Source organism: Vombatus ursinus, unplaced genomic scaffold (assembly GCF_900497805.2).
Source record: "Vombatus ursinus unplaced genomic scaffold, bare-nosed wombat genome assembly UNPS02011613.1, whole genome shotgun sequence".
NCBI lineage: Eukaryota > Metazoa > Chordata > Mammalia > Diprotodontia > Vombatidae > Vombatus > Vombatus ursinus.
This window is the reverse complement of record NW_020951391.1, coordinates 3176947-3198877: the sequence shown is the minus strand read 5'-3', so window position 1 is coordinate 3198877 and position 21931 is coordinate 3176947. Positions and strand designations below refer to the sequence as shown.

General features: G+C 37.5%; 1 protein-coding gene across 1 annotated transcript in view; it reads left to right on the top strand.

Annotated features, from left to right (window-relative positions):
- The window catches only part of FNDC7 (fibronectin type III domain containing 7), a 37940-nt gene that overhangs the window by 952 nt on the left and 15057 nt on the right, over positions 1–21931 (top strand). The window contains 3 exon segments of the mRNA XM_027856748.1: positions 15335–15595; positions 19165–19419; positions 20702–20962. Coding sequence (XP_027712549.1) covers positions 15335–15595; positions 19165–19419; positions 20702–20962 — 777 coding nt within the window.

Genomic DNA, 21931 nt, shown 5'->3' with positions numbered 1-21931 from the left:
GATCCAAGCAGATTGACTTCATGTAGGCATGATGAATATACTTAGGTCAAATCCTGTTACAACAAATATCATTGGAACAAAAATATGAAATATAAAAATAATTTCCAAACCTCAGTAAATGGCCTCTTCATTTTAGGCGTTTTAATTTCACAAAATTCCAGCATAATAATAAATCACATAGAAAGTGTTAGAGCTAAAAGTATGTCTAGTCCAACTCACCCTCATCCCCCCTCATCCCCCTCCTCCCAGTTATAAAAATGAGAAAACTGAGTCTCAAAAAGGTTGTCTAAGGTCACACAACATTTAGTAGTCTTTAATTGTCTGTTGAAGTATATTATACTGGGATTTTACCTCTTTGGTATAACTTCTTTCAACATTTGGCAAACTTATAACCAGCAAGTTCAGAATTCTCCTAAATCCTCATGCACAAATCTCCATGTACGTAGGCTGACTATAGGTACCCAAATAATGTTGACCTCCAAGACCTATCAGTCATCTCCCACAGATGATTGAGGCAAAAGTCAGGAAAAAAATGAGACCTCATTAGGACGGTCTACCATCCTGTGATTGAAATTTATGAAGATCTACACTTGGGAATTATTAATAGGGATCATTCCTAGAAGCAACCTGCATTGCAGTAACAATAGTAATAGCAACACCAATAATTAATAACATTTGACAAGTGTAGTCCTCTAAGGCTGGCAAAGCTTTAATACATTATGTCATTTGATCCTTACAACATCCCTGTGAAATAAATGCTAGGGGTATTATTCCCACTTTACATATAAGGAAAGTGAGGGTAGGAGAGTTTAAGTGATTTGCCTAGAACCATGTAGCTATGTTGCAATAAGAAATGGCTTTCTTGATAATATGATGATATACTTAAGATATAATTATTGCAAAATAACACATAAACCTAGAAACTATAAAATTATGAGAAAGTATGTTGAAACAAAGAAGGAGGATGAAAGGAGTTCAAGAAATTCTTTTTTTTTTTTTGTTAGCTAGGCAATGGGGTTAAGTGACTTGCCCAGGGTCACACAGCTAGTGAGTGTTATGTGTCTGAGGCTGGATTTGAGCTCAGGTCCTCCTGACTCCAGGGCTGGTGCTCTATAGGTGGTGCAGTAGATAGAGCAATTTTTTTTTGCCTAGCCAAAAAAAAATTCTTTAATTGATTTATTGAATAGAATGACAAATATAAATGGGGTAATAGTCATTATAGAGTCTAGAAAAGGAAAGTTGGAGAGTAAGTATTTATCAGGATATACAGCTTTGTAGAACATAAAATGTTTTTTGACTGGTTAACACAAGTATACAGTCAGTTTAGTAAATTGGTGGAGAAGGCTACCGTGAAAACATTCCTTAATAGTATCCAGTTGTCTCTGTTCTGATTCTATAGTTATCAAGAAATTCAGTTTCCCAAGTAAGTTCTCTTGGGTAGAAAAATTTTCTGACTGTTCAAACAGTCCTATCTGTTTGATCATATTCCTCATAAATCAATGAATTGTTTTTCTAACCAATAAGCCATTTCCTTGTGAGTTCACTAAATTTGAATCAGTTCACAAACTACCTTGGGATGAATTGATAAAAAGCAACCTTCTGAACCTGTAAAGATGAAAACTAGACAGGTACTGGAGAAGAAGGCAGGACTGTGAGATCCAGTCTAACCCAACAGATCTCCTTGTGTATCTTACTCCATCCTTGTGTTCTAGAGTTATAGGAACCTAGAATCTAGTTTGTCATTGTTGTTGTTCAGTTATTTCAGTTATGTCTGACTCTTTGTGATCCCATTTGGGTTTTCTTGGCAAAGATACTGTAGTGGTTTGGCATTTCCTTTTCTATCTCATTTTACAGATGAGGAAACTGAAGCAAACAGGGTTAAGTGACTTGCCCAAGTTCACACAGTCTGAGGTCACATTTGAACTCAGAACCTAGTTACAGGAACCTAGAATTTAGAGGTAGAATAAATGTTAAAGATAACCTAGTTCAACCCATTAATTCTACAAATGAGGAAACTAAGTATCATACAAGGGAAGTGGCTTGCCTGTGGGCACATTGGTAGTATGTGGCAAGTCAGGATTCAAATGGGGTCTCTTGACTCCCAAGTCCTCTTATACTAGTATGCTACTGCCTCTCTAGTTTGTTGATTAATTTGGGTTCTGACTTCAAGAGAGGTGGACAATAGTTAAGCTCTCTTCTCTCTCTCAGCAATCAGGGTTAAGTGACTTGATCAGGGTCACATAGCTCATAAGTGTCTGAGGCTGGATTTGAGCTCAGGTCCTCTGACTACAGGGCTGGTGCTCTATCCACTGCACCAACTACCTGTCCCTTAGTCTCTATCATTTTATTTGGTTTTCCTACAAGTTCCCCTACTGGGAAGAGAACACTTCTGGCAGACACAAACATTCCTATTCACATAGTTATGGCATATATTTCATATAACATAGTCCTTTGAACATGTAGCCCTCATGTTCTGTGCTTATTGTTTCATACAGAATAATATGATGTGACTCACAGGCTGAGGACAGAAGCTTTGTGAATTACAGAGCAAATTAACAAAATGCCTTAGTGGGATTTCAATAAAGATTTTCACTTTTAAAAAAAATCAAATTAAAACAGATGTTAGAATTTTAATAGCCTTGGTAAGCCTAAAAGAACAAATTTAAAGATTTTTTTTCTATTAAACAATTTATTTATTAATTTTTAGTTTTTAACATTCACTTCATATGACTTTTGAGTTTCAAATTTTCTCCCCCTCCCTCTCCTTCTCCTCCCCAAGAGGGTGTGCAATCTGATATAGGCTCTACTTCTACGTTCATATTAAGCATATTTTCACATTAGTCATGATGTAAAGGAGAATTAGAACCAATGGGAGGAACCACAAAAAAGAAGAAACAAAACAAAACATCAAAAGAAAACGAGAGCAAATAGTGTGCTTCCATCTGCATTCAGATTCCATAGTTTTTTCTCTGGATGTGGATAGCTTTTTTCCATTGTGAGTCTTTGTAGTTGTAGAGATTCTTGGTATCACAATATTCTGTTCTGACTTTTGGCACTTACACTGGACAGCAGATGTATTACTGTAGGTCCATGAAGTGGCTCAAAAGGAAAAAAGTCTGTACTCACTCAATTTTCCTTTCATGCGGAGGGCACATGCTTCTTGTCTTGGATTTTACTTTTATGATTCAGTTTGTGTTCCCTAGAAACCATCTTCTTCTAGTTCCAATATTCCCACTTTTCTGAAATAAGGCAGGCATGTACTATTCAAACCCCCCCACCCCTGATTCTTGCCTTATCACTCCTTAGAAATACCATGCAATTTTTTGTAGTAGCAAACAACTGGAAACAAAGCAGTTGCCCATGAATTGGGCAATGACTAAACAAATTGTGGCTTTTAATGTATCTGTCACACAATTTTATAAGGGTAGCTTTTTATTTTGACTAGATTTAGTGCAATACACTGAGAAAAGGAAATATCTTCTTATTTTCCTTTTGAACCGAAAACACTGAGAAATCTGTCAGCAACTGATGAATCAGGCCTCAGAATCAATAGGCCAATTCAGAGAGAAAAATACAGTTGTAACATAATCTCGCTGCCAGTGGTCCATCCTACTCATGAGCTCTTTGTTAATAAGCTCAGAGGTCACAAACCTCACTGTGTATGTTAAGGCTGATTGAGCATGGTAGATTTAAAAAACTATAGTGACCAATTTGTCATTTTCTCATTCTTTAGCTTTTCCCTAGAGGAGGCAGCATGGTGTAAGGAAAAGAGTGCTGAACTCGGGGTCAGGAGAGACCTAGGTTCAAGTCCATCTTATTAGCTGTGTAATTTCTGGCAGTACTTAACCCTGATATCTCAAACTCAATGTGTCCAAAACAGAACTCTGTCTTTCACCCTTTCCCCAAATTTCTCTATTTCTGTTGAAGATACTACCATTCTTTCAGTCTCCTAAATCCTTAATTTGGCATTTTATTCAAATTCTCACTCCTCCTAGCCAGGTATATCCAATTAGTTGCCAAATCTTGCCATTTTTAACCCTACAACATCTCTCCTATCTAGCTCCTTTTGGGGGGCTACATACACAAATACCACCTTAATGGCCTCCCAGTTTGTCTCTCTGCCTTGAGTCTATTCCCATTCCACAGCTGCCAAAGTAGTTTACTTTACCTTCTCTCTCTCTCTCTCCCTTTTCTTTTTTCTTTTCTTCTTTCTTTTCTTTTTTCTTCTTTTTTTTTTTTTTTTTTTGGTAAGGCAATTGGGGTTAAGTGACTTGCCCAGAGTCACATAACTAGTGAGTGTTATGTGTCTGAGGTCAAATTTGAACTCAGGTCCTTCTGACTTCAGGGCCAGTGCTCTATCCACTGTGTCACCTAGCTGCCCCCAAAGTAATTTACCTTAAATGGAAATCTGATCATATTTCTACCCTACTCAATAAACTCCAATGGCTTCCTATTTTCTTTAAGATAAAATATAATCTCTACTTGGATTGCCTTCACAACCTGGCCCCATCCCATCTTTTCACTCTTTTAAACTATTATACCATTCTCCTATAAAGGTGGGAGTCACTGAGTCAGTAGATTAATTATCCCACCCTACCTAAAGTGATAATATGCTACATAGTCCCTGATACCTTCACAAATTGAGAACATGTCTCAATCAATCCCTCAGTCATAGGCTTTGGACAGTGACCAACTGTGACTTTGCACAAGAAGTATATTCAGATTGGCTGAGGGAACTCGGTCAACTTCATAAACTTCAGAAGTCCAGAGGATTTTAGACTTCCCATCTTCCCATTGACATTCTAACAGCAAAGAATAGTTGAAGGCAGTGTCTTCATTTGGAGCCGAGGACAGATGGACTCAAGCTCAAGGCTCTAGAAAGAGTCAAGCAGAAAATTTACATCATACCTAATGGGAACATCTTGAAGATGTTCTCTCTTCATTTCCCACCAGGCTGTACTCCTCCGGCCTTTTCCATCATGTCCCTACTCTTGATCCTTTCTTCCCCCATCCCTTTTCAGCTTCCTTTATAAGGTGTCTTCTCCATTAGAATGTAAGTTACTTGAGGGCAGAGACTGTCTTCCTTTTTGCTTGTATTTTTTTTCCCTATTTTCTAGTATTCCAGAACTTAGCACAGAACCTGGCATATAAGTGTGGTTGACTAATTGATAATTAACTAATGATCATAACAGGAACTAAATTGTTGGTGGCTAGTGAGTTATATAGCTTTAGTTAAGACACTTCACTACCACTCCCAATCCTTCAGGGCTAACCCTAGGATCCTGAGAGGACTAAGTTGGGATAATCACCCTAAAGGACATGCTACACTGCCTTTGCCACACTCTAAGGTCCATCCAAACTGACCTTGTCTCTGTTCCTCAGAGATGGAACTCTATCTCTGGAGCTAGTTACATTGAATATTCACGGGATTCAGTAAACTTGGAACCTCCAGACTAAGAAAAATATTTTTTTCTATCCCTAGCCACTAAACAGACTGATCTTTCTGTTCTGTTACACACACACACACACACACACACACACACACACACACACACCGGAAACCTCTGCTTGTGTTTCCCCTTCTTACCCATTTCTCTATAGCAAACACTTGCTCAGAATACAATAAAAATCAACGTTTCTTTATCTGAAGACAAATTCATTATAGAAGTACAAACAGGAAATAAACGCGGTAAAAAAGAGCAAGACTCTCCAAAAAGGTATGAAATGTCAGTTTATCAGGAAGAACTAGAGGAGCAGGGGAGGAAGTAGAGAGCAGATAATTTCACCAAGACCCAGCAGCTCTGCAATTCAAGCATACAGCAAGTTCTAACCAGGCATATCACTCTTAAGCATATCAGTAAACTCTACCTGCACAAAGTTATGGAGCAGCAGCGTCTTTCACTTGCAATCAGCTTCCAGTGCTAGCAGCTATTGGCACCCTGTGATCTCTCTTACGCATTTTATACTTCATTCCACAAAACTCCCTGCTCTACCAATCCTTCAACCTCTTCTTTAAGCTGGAAATACTCTATCAGCACATCCCGTTGCTGATATGAGGCTACGTTCTTTTGGCATTTTGGCCACATTGTAACCTTTTCAACCAAGATATTTCAGATAATCATACAATTATTTACTAGTGTATCAAAACTAGACCAAAAAAACCTTTTGAGAAGGTGATACAGAGAACAAGTAGTATGTGTGTTCCTTTTTATATATTACTATCTGTGACCATGCTTAGTATACTGCCCGAAGTTTGGGATACAGTCTTACCTTAGATAAGAGCCTGTGATAAGCATCTGTTTCAGGTTTATTGAAAGCTGCTTATCTAATTGAAAAATGTGACATTTCTTTTAGGATATACTCATAGATGCTGAGGGGGCATGAGAAGTAAACCAACTCTTTGGATGCAGATTTCTATACCTTGCTCCCCCGAGGATTTAGTACTTGTTGCCAAGAGACTAGGGAAGCAGTTGCAAGATTTGTAAGCCATGACCGTGCACAAAAGGAATAGCCCATACATATTACATTGGGGCCTGGCCTATAACGGGATATAAGTATCACTACCTCTTATTTGAGCCCACTATTGCATCCCTAACTATCTCTTGGGGTCAGCCTTACTTGGCTAGTGAGATCTACAATTTCACATGTGCCTGGTTAATTCAAGGGTACTCAACTTCTTGAAACACTGCTCATTTAGCTTCCACTATTCTAGTTGTCCCAGCTTTCCAACTTATCCTTCTCTATCTCCTTTACTAGTTTTTTCTTAAAAAAAAAAAAACTTTTTTGTTTTTTAGAAATGTCTTCATTTCCCGGTAATCCCCCCACCCACAAACAGCCGTCCATTATAACAAAAAACAGTTAAGCAAAAAGCAAACAAAAAAATCCACTGACTGTGTGTGACAGCATTTCCCTCATTCCATAACTATAGTCTACCACTTCTCCACCAAGAGGAAGATGGCATTTTTTGTCATTAGCCTTCTAGATTTAAGATGAGTCATTGTATTGATTTGCATTTAGAATATTTTAGTGATTTCTTTTATGCTGTTAGGGTCCTTGTGTATATTGTTCTCTTGGTTTTGCTTATGTCACTGTCGTCAATTCCTTTAACTCCCTCAAATTTCTCATTTCACAAGATTGTTCTCTCCTCCTTCTCCTCCCATCTGTCTGACTGCTCTTTCTCAGTGTCCTTTGGTAGCTCAACCATGTTTCACTTTCCATCTATGTGCATTTCTCAAGGCTCTGTTTTCAGCCTTCTTTTCTCTACATATCCTGTCTCTCTCAGTGATCACTATCAACTCTCATAGGTTCAATTATCATCTCTATGAAGATGACTCCAGATCTATCTAGCCCTAGTTTCTCTCCTAAGTGCCAACCCCAAATGAGCAAGTCCTGTTGGGCATCTCTCCAATTGGATGTCAAACTCAAGTAGAAACATGGCTACTAATCTTTGTGTAAGTATTCCTGCCGGTCATATATTGATTTAGTTTTAAAATGTATTATCATGAATATCTAATTGTATTTTTGTTTATTTTATTGAATATTTCCCAATTACATTTTAATCTGGTTCAGGCTGCACTTGGGAGTGTTGTGAACTATTTTAATTTCATAAGTAATAGAGAGAGTATAGAAGGAATAAATATAAGAGTCTGAGTCAAAGATTAAGAGTCTAAAATAGGGCAAAAGGGAAGATAAAGAAGAGAATGAGAAACAGAAATCTTTTTTTTTTTAGAAAAAAAGGCTCAGAAAATTAAATTTAAAAATTAACAAACAAAACAAGTGAAAGGGGAAGAGAAGACTGAGGATTTTACTTGAGTACTTAACTGAGAAAAAAAGAGGGAGAAAATTAAATAATCAGGCAAAAGGAAGAAATTTTTAAAAAAAGAACTAAAGTTAAGCAAAACTCCAGAACTAGAGAAAAGGGTAACAAAAAACTAGGGAAGGGGTTTGAGGGTGAGAAGAAAAAAAGCCTGTGGGAATAAGGTTGCCCTATGGTAGAAAGCTAAAACAACTGAAGAGGCAAAGTTCTGTCTTTACAGAGAAAGGGGGACAATATTTAATACCAAAAACAAATAAACAACCCAATGTTAGAGTTAATGGAGGAAAATTTAATCCTAACTCTTATCACTTTAAATGTGAATGTAATAACCAACCCCCCAGAATGGAAAGAGTGACAGACTGAATAGAAAAACTAAAATGTTATATATGTTGCTTATAAAAACACACATTAAAAAATAAAGACACACATAGAACAAAAATGAGAGGGTGGGACAAAATTTACTATGCATTAAGTGAATTTTTAAAAAAGCAGAAGTTGCAATCATTCTATAAGGCAAGGCAAAAACATTCACAAAATAAAAAAACATAAAGAAAACTATTGCTATCAGTATTAAGCTTATGTGCTCCAAATGTCACCTAAATTCATTAAAAAGAAACATTAACTTTATTTCAAGAAGATATAGACAGTGATACAATAGTAGCAGGAAATTTAATGTCCCTCTCAGTTTTGGACAAATCTAACAAAAAGATAAAAGAAAAAATAGAGAATTGAACAATTTGCTGGAGAAAGTAGAAGTTAATGATTTATGGTATCTTTTAAATGGGACTGCTAAAGAAGATCCATATTTCTCAGCACCACATGTAACTTCTCTGAAAATTGACCATTTATTAGGGTACAGAAATATTGCAAACAAATATAAAAAAGACAGAAATGTTGAACACATTTTTTTTAGGCCATAATACTATAAAACAGTAATCTTTTCAGAGGGAATAAACAAAAGACATAGACTCAGATGGAAGCTTGACAATGAAATCCTAAATTATAAATGGTCCAACAATAAACAAGGGAAACAATTAATAATTGTGTTAAAGAAAATTATGATTGAGCAACATACCAAAATATCTGTGTCCTTACCTCATTGGGCTGCAGGAAAGCTAGAAAGATAGGTTGGGGCCGGGGGTATATGGCCAAACCCAAAGTCACCTCCATGTCATGATAAGATATTAGAATAGGACTTTGTGAAGGACAATTTTATAACATTACTGATGAAAAACTCACATAATTGTATTAATTATAACTTACATTTATGTAATTGTAACTTATCTTCACTTTAAGATAAACAAAACTTTCCCCACAACAGCCCCATGAGGTACAAGTTTTGTCAAGTATACAAGTATTGTCATCGCTATCTTACAGGTTGAGGCTTACAAGGTTAAGTGATTTACTTATGGTCACACGAGTAAATATCAGAGCCAAGATTTCTCTCCAAATTTAGTACTCTTTCCGTTCCACCACATTACAAAGTGCTACATGAGGTCTGAAGGAGAAGTTTATAGTCTAACAGGGAAAGACCTTCTTTTTGTAAAGTAAATTATAGAGAACCCTAGTTGCCACTTAAATATAAATTTAAAAATAAAGGCAACTCGCCAGACAAATAATAGATTCTTACTTTTACTTGAAACTCAAGTAATCTAAGGTTCTTGGTTGGGTAGTTGTCTTTTTCACTTTTTTTCTTTTTTACCATTCTCTCCTCCCCCAAATACAATGAGTTTTAGATCAGAACAAAGCTAGAGAGGTGGAGCTATGTTCCAGTGTTTATTGCCAGCATTGCAGAGATAGACTACAGGTATCCTGGCTATCTAAAGCACTGTTTGCTCTCTTTTTTCCTCTTCACTAACAAAAATCAGTCAGTGTCTAGCAGAATGGCTAGTACACCTGGGAAATGGATGTCATTAATTGGAGTCAGTCTCATCTGTTTTAAGGTGGTAAGTTCAACTAATTTCTTGTTGCAATTATTTTTGTGGTGAAGAAACATTACACATTATTAATTTTTTAAAAAGTAATTAAAACTCTTTAGACCACTCCAATATCTTACAGTACTGTTAGTTGTTTATTTTAACCCTTTTAAATGCTACAAATACACTAAAGAGAGAAAGCAACATTATCATTATATCTCTAAAACCAAGAATGTTAAAAAAAAAATCTGTCAGTAACCACTGACTCATGCTTCTGAATCAATAGACAGATTCAGAGAGAAATGAGAAATAGTAATGCGATCTACCCAGCAAGATCCCCTCTACCTTGTGATTGTTTTGTCAATGAACCCAATAGCCACAGACCAGTTTGTGCAAATAAATGCATTGCAATGATTCAGGGTGCAAAGTACGTAAGAAAAATATAGCAAATCATTCATATTATCTCGTTGTATTTGATATTTTCCTCCAAAATGGCAGTTTTCTTTTTGGTTCTAATCTAATTTTCTTTTTCAGATTGCTTCATCAAATGCAGGTAAAACTTTCTAAAAATCAGGGTCTTACCCATATGTTGATTTTAATTTCCATTGTTTTCTTTGTGGATTCACCTGAAACATTCAAATTATGTCAGGAAATGAATTCAACAACTGGTAAGATAAATGAACAAATAAAAGTAACAAGGTCTGTCCAAATGCAGTATCCTTCATAATGCCATTTCTGAAGTAACATAGGGCTGGTTATTTCTTTATCTACAAGCTAATTCATTGATATGACTCCAACCAAAAAATGAGTTTTTATGAAAATAGGAACAATTTAAGGCAAAATCCATTTTTTTTAGCCCTTGGAAGTATGGCATTAATCCTAAAAGTCAGTGGAAATGTTAATCATTGTTGTGTTATAAACTGATTTATTTTTCTATGAAAAGAAGTAGAATGTTGTCTTATTCACGATTAGTTAAGAAACTAGGGTATAAATTTTTTTTAACCACTTTGGGGGAGCTGGAGTAAATTAGAAATTTTACTCTTTTATTACATTTTAAAGGGTTTAATTAATACTTTAAAAATACAACTATTACTTTTTGAAAAAAGCACAATTGATCAAAACAAACCATTACACCTCTTTCAGGATATATAACATTCTACATGTAATAATAGCTAGCATTTATATAATTCTTTAAGGTTTGTGAAGTGCTTTACATATATTATATCATTTGATCATCACAACAGCCCTAAGAGGTAAGTGCTCTTATGATCCCAATTTTACAGATGAGGAAATGAGGCACAAAGAGGTTTAGTGACTTGCCCAAAATCACACAAGAAGTAAGTGTCTGAGGGAGGATTCAAACTCAGATCTTCCTGACTTCAAATTCCACACCCTATCTACTGCACCACCTATCCGCTTACTTATAGCCTTATGGTATATCACTTCATATTGTTAGGAGAGAAATATGTTTCAACACCAGAGATCTTCTGAAACAAAGATCTGATTTTGATCTGAATTCTAATGGCTTCTAATGCTGTTTTCATTTATACTATTGTAGTTGTAGTATATTGTTCTTTGCTTCTGCTTTCTTTGCTTTGCATCAGTTCATATGGGTCTTCCCATATTTCATTAAATCCATATATTCATTGTGGTGGCTGTTGTTTTAGGATACAATAACATTCCATTACACTCATTGGCCACAATTTATTTAATCATTCCTAAAAAGATGGAGACTCACTTTGTTCAGTTTTTTGCTACCTTAAAAAATGATGCTATAAATATTTTTAGTATTGATCTCTTACTATATTTCTAATTTTTAATTCTGCCTAAACTTTCCCCTAAAGAGAATTTCCAACTCTGGGAAATATAAAGGGAAAAAAAATAGATCATTCTCTTTTTAAGATAGTCTTACCATCTGTTTTTTCCCAAAGGCAGGGGATTTAACTAGATGATCCCTCTTGGTGTCCCTTATAGTTCTAAAATTCTACAATTCTAAGGCATAGAGCTGAAACTTTAAGTCTATAATGGTTCTATGACTACATGTGAGTTTCATATAAGCTTTATTTTTTAATTTTAAAGCTACCATATTTATTGCAGTTTAAAATTACAGAGGACAATGGTGTAGTGGATAGAGGACCAGCCCTGAATTCAGGAAGACCTGAGTTCAAATCTGGCCTCAGACACTTGACACTTACTAGCTGTGTGACCCTGGGCAAGTCACTTAACCCCATTGCATCCCCCCCAAAAAATTACAGAGGACAACATTTATCAGTAGTGACCATATAGCACAAAGTACAATGACAATTTGGCAGTTATTCAATTATTTGATCAGCATAGATGGACAGCCAAAGTACATAATTCAGTACCCCCCACATAAAATACCCCGGTTTTCTTCTCTGTGTGTGTGTGTGTGTGTGTGTGTGTATGTATCTATCTATCCTTCTCCAGAGATATTATGAGGGATGGCACCTGGCACCACTAGTTCAGAGTCCATGAATCTACCAATGACTTGATGCCCCTAACCCAATGTTACCGGAGGCAGTTGGGGCAAGAATCCCAATTCACCTTGTAGTAATTAAGGATGTTCCTTAAGCCTGTAATACTCATTTAGCTTTGGGCAAAAGATCTTAGTTTACTCCAATATGTGTGCTTGCATGTATATGTGTATCACAGGATGCTACTTATCTAACTTATATTTTATCTATATAAACTAGTTTTTCCTATTTTTCCCCCTATGTATAATTATGGAAAGAAAGGGTCATAATCTTTCCTTGTCTATATTGCAGCTGCTCCTATTAAAATTGGTATTCATTGTGTGCTGCCCATGTTTCAGAGGAAATATAGTTTGGTCAAGTTGTTTGTGTTCATTTCCCCTCTCTCCCCAGCTATGCCCCACCCCCAAACTGCAATGCATACTAAGAAAGAGCAGTAATGGCTTATTCCATATTGATAGAGGATGTTGCTCTTTGCTTTGAAGTGTCCAAAGCCAAATAAAGGAGGCATCAATGTCAACGAAAAATAAAGAATTAAACTGTCAATACATATCATTCTTCTTGAGGCAGCTAGATGATATAATGACTAGAATGATGGTCTTGGAGTGAGGAAGATAAATTCAAATCCTGCCTTCAGTTCTTACTAGTTTGATGGCCTTGGGTATGTCCTTTAACCTCTCTCAGTTTCCTCATCTGTAAAATGGAGATAATAGCATCTACCTCACAGTGTTTGTTGTGAAGATCAAATGTATCTATATCTATATGTGTATATGTGTATGTGTATGTGAGTATATATATACATATGTATCTTAGTAAACCTTAAAGCTCTATATAAATGTTGGCTATTATCATTAACAGAAACATGGTCAACTTTGGTTCAAAATATCTATTGCAAACAAAGATAAGTCTCCACGTTATATCCCATGTCCCAAACAGTTCCTGACCCCTCAAGTCTCTGGTTCAAATTGTGGGCAATTCTCAATGGCAAATTACCCATTTGGCTCATTTTTTTCTCCATCTAATTTAAAAATTGAAGCAGTTTGTTCTTATTCCTCTTCCCCTCCTCTCTTCACTAAGCCCAGACTCCAGTATTTGCTTCTTATACTTTCTTCCTCTCATTTTAATCATCCCTTATAATCACCCCTCCTAAGTTGGTTTGTTTGTCTTGTGAATATTTCCTCCATGTTTCTCTTTACCCTCTTAAATCTTCCCTTCCCTTTTCTAGTTCCAACTTATTTCTTTGAATGTGAGTATAATGTATTTTTTTCTTAAAACTCTTTGTGTGTATGTGTGTCTGTGTGTCTGTGTTCATCTGGTTCATGCTGGAGTGACACCATGGGATAATTACTCTTTCTACCTACCTTTTAGCAATAATAAGTTCCTCTCCCTTATTCTTTATGTCTTTCCTCATGCATTCCTTTCTCCTCCTTTTTCTTTCATCTCATACGACCAAAAATAACAATAATAATAAACCCAGCCCCTGTGTTTTTCTTAATTAGTTCCCTCTGTTACCTTTGAAAACAATAGAAGTCTAAAGAAACACATCTCTTTAAATTCTTACATTAGAATATAAATTCCTCATCATCATTCAATTCCTTCCGATTGCTTTCTGTGTTACTCTTGACTCCTATGTTTGTATGTCAAAATTTCAATTATGCTTGGGTATTTTTTATTAGGAATGCTTGGAAGTTCTCTATTCTATTTTTTTAAATCCATATTTTCTCCTATAGGATTATACTCTGTTTCGCAGAATAAATTGTAATCCCTTTTATTTTGGCTTTTAAAATATTACATTCTAAGATTTTGTCTTCTTTATAGTAGTTGTTGCTAAGTCTTGTTTGATCCTGACTGGTTCCTTGACATTTGAATTATTGCAGTATTTTTTTCTTTGACTTGGAAGCTCTGGAAGTGGCTTTGACAAACAATGAGTTTTCAGTTCGGGTTTTCTTTAAGAATATGATCAGTGGATTCTTTCTATTTTCCTTTAGACCTCTGGTTTTAAGGCATTTTTTTAAAAAAAATAGCATCTAGACTTTTTGTTTGTTTATGATTTTCATGGAGTCTGATGGTTTTTAAATTATCTCTCCTCAACCAGTTTTCCAAGTCAATTGTTTTTGGTTTGTTTGTTTGTTTGTTTTGCTTTTTGGTGAGGCAATGGGTTTATTTTTTGTTTGTTTAGGTCAATTATTTTTGATAGTAAGTACCTTACATTTTCTTCTATCTTTTTTTAATCTTTCAACTGTACAAATATTTCTTGTTGTCTCATAAAGTCCTTGACTTCTGTTTGCTCCATTCTATTTTTGAGGTAATACATGACTTAAATAATATTTTCCACTTTCTGTTCTAAAGTGCTTTTAAAGGGTTCATTGGGTGACAATCTACTTTGTAATGAGTTGGCTTTCTCACTCCAACCTGCCTTCACAATGAAAGATCTAGGTTCCCAAAGAAGAACCACCACCACTAAAATTCTCTCAAGGTCCTAAGAGCAAACCTCTGGGGGGTGGGGGGTGGGAATATACTTCTCTTACTCAGCCTCCTAGCTCTTCAGCCCTCATCAATGCATTTCTATTTACACAACTAAGCCCTCACAATAATGACATTAAGATAATAAACATAACCATTTACTTTATAATAAGGCAGAAAATTAATAAAATTACAAGTACTCATATTAAAGCATATACATAATAAATACATCACAATCTACACATAAACCTCGGTCACACTCTTCTACTATGAGCTCAGTATCTATGTGGGAGAATAGGCACACGCTTACAGAAACCTACCAAAAATTAGATTATGGGTGGAAAACAAAATGAACTCCAGCTACTCATGGTTCATCTGGAAAAGCCCCATGTAAACTGCCTCTTTTCTGTGCTTTTCACTCTTGAGCTCCACTGATCATTTGCAAGTTTCTGGGAATGCTGCCTTTAAGCCAACCTGGTCCCCTTTCTTGCCTCTACCAATATGCTAAGATAGTTCTAGTAATTAACCCTCCTCACTAACTTTTGCCTACTATGTATGAACCCACCTTCATTTAGGAAATTCTAAGCATACTTAGAATTTATTTACAGATAATGGGAAGCTAACTGAAGAATCTCTTGGCTTTTCAGCAGACTTCACTGTCTCTATATGTGATGTGACTTCCACGAGCATTAATCTGAGGTGGGCCAAGATTTCCGGTGCTGTGTCTTACAAGGTCACAGTCACTCCTGTCAACACGTTAGGCCGTTCCATATTTGCCCTTTTCAACGATGTCACGCTCCTAGGCACAATTGCCCCCCTCAGACCCAACACCGTCCATACCATTAAAGTGGATGCTCTTGATGAGAATGGGATGTTGCTGGCTGAGGCATTGAAAATGCAATTAACAGGTCAGTTCCGGGTAGTTTACACCAGTGGTATGTTCTGTTACTACTATGGAAATGGGAGTTCGTTTTCTTGGCTGGGGTCTTTATAGTCTATTCTGGGAATCACGGGGATCCCATCACTAGGATCATATTTTGTGTTTATTATTTTAAATTAGGCAGATTATTTCCACTGAAAATTGAATAGAACATATAATAGTTAAACAATTATCTAAAAGCATCAAAGCAGTGAAGAGTAGGATCATAGGACACATAAGAAACATAAGCTCTATCTTGTGACAGAGTGGATAAAGCCTTGCACCTGGAATCAGGTAGATCTGAGTTCAAATATATCCTACCACTTACTAGCTGTGTGACCCTAGTCAAGCCACTGAATTGCTGTCTGCCTCAGTTTCCTCATCTGTAAAATGGTGATAATAATAGCACCTACTTCCCAGGGTAGTTGTGAGAATCAAATAGATAACATTTGTAGAGTACCTTGCACGTAGTAGACACTTAATATTACTTGGTTGATATTTTTTTTTAAACCTAAATTTGGAACTCAAAACGTTAAAAATGAAAGTGTTAAAAATTGTTTTTACATGTAATTGAGGAAAAAATATTATTTTTAAAAAGTCATGAGTGAATTAAACAAAATGAGGAGATAATCAGTTATCAAACATTTATTAAGCACCTACTGTGTACCAGGCACCATGCTAAGAACTGGAGATACAAAGAAAAGCAAAAACAGAGACCCTGTCCTCGAGGACCTCACATTCTAACAGAAGGGACAACATCTATGAATCTATTATACAGTGCATATTAAAGGTCATCTAAAAGGGAGGCGCTATTAGCTAGGGGGACCAGGAAAGACATCTTGAAGAGTACGGACTTGAGCCAAGTCTCAAAGCTAGGAGACAGAAATGAGGAGGGAGGGCATTCCAGTCATAGGGTACAGCCAGTACAGAGTATGGAGATGGACACAATGTGGAAGCAACAGCAAAAAGAACAGCATAGTGGAAGGTGGGGATGAGTAAGGAGATTGCAAAGGTAGATGGGTACAGGTTGGGAAGGGCTTCAAGCGCTAAGTGGAGCATTTATATCAGATCATAGAGGTAGTAGGGAGCCATGGAAGTCTATTGATGAAGGGGCACAACGTGGTCAGACCTACTCTGAAGAAATAGAGAGTCCTCCAATTACCTCTGACACTGTGTGCTTGGGTCCCTAGAAGAATGGTATTGTTCTCGATAGAGATAGAGAAGTTTGGAGGAGAGGGGAATAAAGGAGGGAAAATAATGCATTCAAGCTGTCCTCCTCCATGCCTTGAACACATTCTTTTCACACCCCTTCCTTTTACAAGCCCTGGCTTCCTTCAAAGCTCAGTCAACAACACAAGTCAATAAGTATATACTATGTTGCATGTATCCTGTTAAGCCTTAGGGACAAAAAGAAAGACAAAAAAATAGTTCCTGCCCTCAAGGAGCTCACGGTCTAATGGAGAAAGCAAAATGCAAACAACTATGCCCCAAAAGATAGACATAAATTGGAGATAAGCTGGATTTGAAATTTGGAAGACCTGGGTTCAAATTTGTTTACTAGCTGTCACTTAACCTCTCTAGGTCTCAATTTTCTCATCTGTAAAATGAAGAGGTTAAATTACTCTACATCCAAGGTGTCTTCCAGTTCTAAGACTATGATCTTATGATTCTCCTTTAAAGGGTCAACTACCCCGGCAGGATGGTTCAGTATAATTAATGTCTCTACAGAACTCTGAAGCTTAGGAAGCTCTTTCCTCACAACACTGTAAAGCAGGAAGTGGAAGCAAAACAATTCTAGGCTTAGATATTTAGAACTACCAAGGACTTTAAAGTTCATCTAATACAACCTCGTTATTTTTTTTTTTAATATTGAGGAAGCTGAGACTCAGAGACAATAAATGATTTGCTGCAGATCACGCTGGTATTAAGTGGCAAAGCCAAGATTTGAACTCGGGTTTTCTGCCTCCAATTCTGAACTTTTCCCTATAGAGATCAGTAAACTGAGATCTAGAATGGTTCAGAGACTTGCCCAAAGTCACACCTTCTAAGTCTTTGTCCAGTGAGTAGACTCCCTATGACATTACACTGTTGGTGAGTATATGCCCTACCACATTATGCTGCCTTCAGTGTAGTGCCTCCTTCTCTGGCAAGAGCACTGTCATAATTTTTTAAGAGATGGCAAAGAGAGAAACATACCTGTATAATGTTGAAAGAATGCTTGGTCATCACACAGTGGGTATGTTGTTCATCTTTGTGGAATTATTCTTGAGAGGCTGCCAAATGTCTAGGCCATTGTACAGAAAGAAATGGTTGTCTGTGAACAGGAACAGAAGAATTTGGGGTTTTAAAAAACTCTTTTTTTTTTTTTTTGCATGGGTGAATCATCATATACTTAGATGAGAAGGCCGCCTCAGTAATGTTGTGGGATAAGGAAGAACCCATACTTTGGAGCATTCATTAGTTTCTCTTTCTATAAAATGACAGTGTTGTACTAGATAATTTCAGCTCTAAAAGTCCATGATTTTAAATTGGAGGCAGAGTGTTCCAGTGAGTTATCACAAAGCCAATCAGACCAATTCCCAAGGTATCTAGCTCCAGGCAGACTTCCCACAGGCAGAAGGCCACTGCAGATCTCACCTTTCTCCCTGTCTCCTTCTCACTTTCCAATCCTTTTTAAATCCTTTTCAAAGGGAAAATTTCTCACACTCCCCTCCTTCTTCCCCCACCCCACTGCCCCTCCAAATCCAACTCCAAATGATTGTCAACAGCACTCAGCTCTAATTCTGCCTTTCCTTTGTACTTCCTAGATGTCTCTGTGGGTAAATCATTTTGCCTCTTTTTTTCTCTGTCTTCGTCTAAGAGATGGACAGATAGATAAAACATTTATTAAGGGTTTAGTCAATACCAGGAACTGACATAGCACTGTGGATACAAAAATAAGCAAGCGAGACAGTCTTTGCCCTCAAGGAGCTTACATTCTAATGAGAGGAGACAACACACAAAGCGGAAAGGGGATGGAATAAGGCTTTGTTTCAATGTGGTGAAGAGATGGCAAAGAAGTGACTCTGAGGCCTAGATCTTGGCAAGTTAAAGTAAAAGCTCACTTATGAGACCAAGGCGATCCAGGGTCAAAGTCCAGGGTTCTGATGGGGAAGGAGATAGGATGATGCCAAGAGCAGAAGGAATGAAGAAAGGGGAAGGAGAAGGGAACAAGCATTTATTAGGTGCCTACTATGTTCCAAACACTTTACAAATATTATCTCATTTGCTCCTCACAACAATCTTGGGAGGTATTATTATTATCTCCATTTTACAGTTGAGGAAACCCAGGCAGACAAAGGTTAAGGGGCTTTTCCAGGATCATATAGCTAGGCTGAATCTGAACTCAGATCCTTTTGACTCCAGGCCTAGGGTTCTATCCACTACACCACCTAGCTGGTGAGAACTTGTTAGCAGTGTAATGAGAATGCATGTGTTTGAAAGACAGAAGGGATGTGGGCGGTGGTTATCGTCAATGTCCTTACTAATACAATATTTGACTACTGATTTTGTTTTTAGCTCCAGAAATACCCATTATTGATCAGGCTTATTCCAAACTTAGCAACAGCATCACTGTGGAATGGGCATCTGTGCCAGGGGCTACCAGTTATCTCCTCACAGCCCAAGATGGCGAGTCCTTCATTGAAACAATAGTCACTATTTCACCAGGCACAGTGTCAGGCCTGAAGGCGGCTACCACATACAAAATCACCATCAGAGCAGTCAATGCTGGAGGGAGAAGCCAGGCATCACCTCCCAAGAAGGCAAAGACAGGTAACTATCAATCCCTGGGCACTTTAAATCAGTAAAAGAACATGAACTTGCTTGAGAATTGGTATTACCAATATGCATTATAATTTGGTATAGAATGAGTGTCTGAGGTCCAGGGCACAGAATAATTATGAGAAATAGTACTGCTGGTAAAGTTGGATGTATTTGAGGAAAAATGTAACTTAAATATCAAATATGATTATCCAAAATTAGGCCATTATGGGGCAGAGAGACTTTCTTGAAAAGTATCAGATTCCTTAAATTAGGGAAATATTTTTAGATGGTGCCAGGAAGACCTGGGTCCAATCCTACTTCTGATACAAAGCTACACCACCCAGCGCAGATCACTTAAGCTCCATGTGACTCTTGTAACTTCCTAACACTTATGTACCAAATCAGAGAAGGTTGCAGTCTTCTTCAACTGGTAAATCACTTCCCACATTAGAAATTACCTGTGGCCAATGAAATCACTGATCCTTCCCACATATCCAAATCCCCAAAGACCACTGGTGAATACAGCACAGGTGGATGGGATTTTGTAGCAGTTTGACACATATTGAAATACATGCCAGAATTTACTCTTATTTGACTTTGGGTGGCAACATTAATTACTAAATATAAATGTGTACAAGGGCACCTTGATACGAAATGAGTGTTCTTGAGAAGTTGTGTCTAAGTCAAATTATATTTTCCCATTGACTTATATTTGAATTCTATTGTTGTTCAGTCATTTTTTTCAGTCATATCTGACTCTTTGTGACCCTATTTGGTATTTTCTTGGCCAAGATACTGGAGTAGCTTGCTATTTCCCTCTCCAGCTTACTTTACAAATGAGGAACTGAGGCAAACAGGGTTAAGTGACTTGCCCAGGGTCACAGCTAGTAAGTGTCTGAGGCCAGATTGGAAGATGAGTCTTCTTGACTCCAGGCCTGGTGCTCTATCCATTGTGCCACCCTTCGAATTCTATAGATCCTTCAATTTTCATCTCTGACTCATCTACAACTGTTAGAGGTTCCTAATACATATAATTTCTCTCCTACCAGGATCTCAGTGGAGTAGATAGTGATGTGTAAGCAAATGCCTAAATGTACTGGGGGAGTTACTATTTGAAAGAACCCTCCTGTGAATCTTTCTGTAAAGCAAAGAATTCTTTAGCAATGTAAATGATAATCCCACATTTACTTGCTTTTTTATTTTAAGTTTGTGTTGTGCTACATTTGGTTTTTCTGAAGCAATTTGCATGTGTAGGTGTCAAAGGACAGTGAATTCTTTTCTACCTTTTCAGTCTTGGCTGCCCCTGTCTTGGATGTGAGTTCCCCCAGTTCTGACACGATCCTGGTACAGTGGGAAACTGTGTCCATGGCGGTCGGATTCTCTGTGTCCATCATGCGTTCCAATGGCTTGGGTAGGATGTGGAAAGAGAATACCACCAACACCTCTTTGACCTTCACCAGTTTAGACGCAGGAACTCTCTACACCATAAAGGCATATGCCTGGAATGCTAATGGGATCCCTGGAGATGATTCTACTTATAATCAGAGAACAAGTAAGCCCTTTAAAGAAACATCATTTAGCTCAGCATAATGTAACTAGTAATTTCTAAGAACTGGGAAAAGAGAATATGAGGGCCCACATGTAACACAAACCAACCTGGCCCCCACCACCTGAAAGCCAGGCAAGTTATATTCCACACTACCCCCAGATTTCCCTGTACCCTCAAGGGGGTTGGGGGGGATGGAGGGGACCTAAGTTCTCTGCACATGCCTCCAGCTCTCATGGATAGTGTTCCACCAAGTAGAGAGAGGGTGCTCCCAGTTTCATTAGCCACTAACAGTCAGATTAGCTTTTATACAGAAATATTTACTTCAAAAGGTATAATTACAAATATAAAAACTTACTCCCCAAGCATGTGGGAGACCCAATCTTCCTCTTCCTCTCCCTTGCACCACCTCAATTTCTAGGGAGGGGAAGAAGATTAAATTCATGGCTTAGATCAGTTCCAATAGAGCAAAGTCCCAGTTCCAAGTCCAAAACCTCCCTGGGGCTTGAGTCCCAGGCACCCTAGCTACTCAGTTCTTCCATGCCAGGCTGGTTGGCTGCACTATCCCACCTACAATCCTGGCTCCAAGGTCTCCTTGGTTTGACTTCCCAATTCCATGGCTTGACTTCACCTCCAACCTCCAAAACTGAGGAGACCAAAAACACAGAACAGATCAAACCTCCCCAGGCTGATTTCTCAGAGCTGGGGTAAAAGAGAGAGAACAGGGGAAGGAGAATCTTTCCCTTCTCATCAGTTCAGTTCATAGTGCCCACACTATGATTAAACTGGGATCTTCACCCTTAGGACTCAGTAGATAAGATTTTAAAATCTAATTTTAAAGGCTCAGGTAGCCAGTCACAGACACTATCTCTACCCATATGGTAGGGAATGCAGCAGCCTCCATGTTAGGCACACTGGGCATGCTCAAAAAGCCCTTCAAGGGCATCTCTGTTTTAGAATTAGACATGCCCAGAC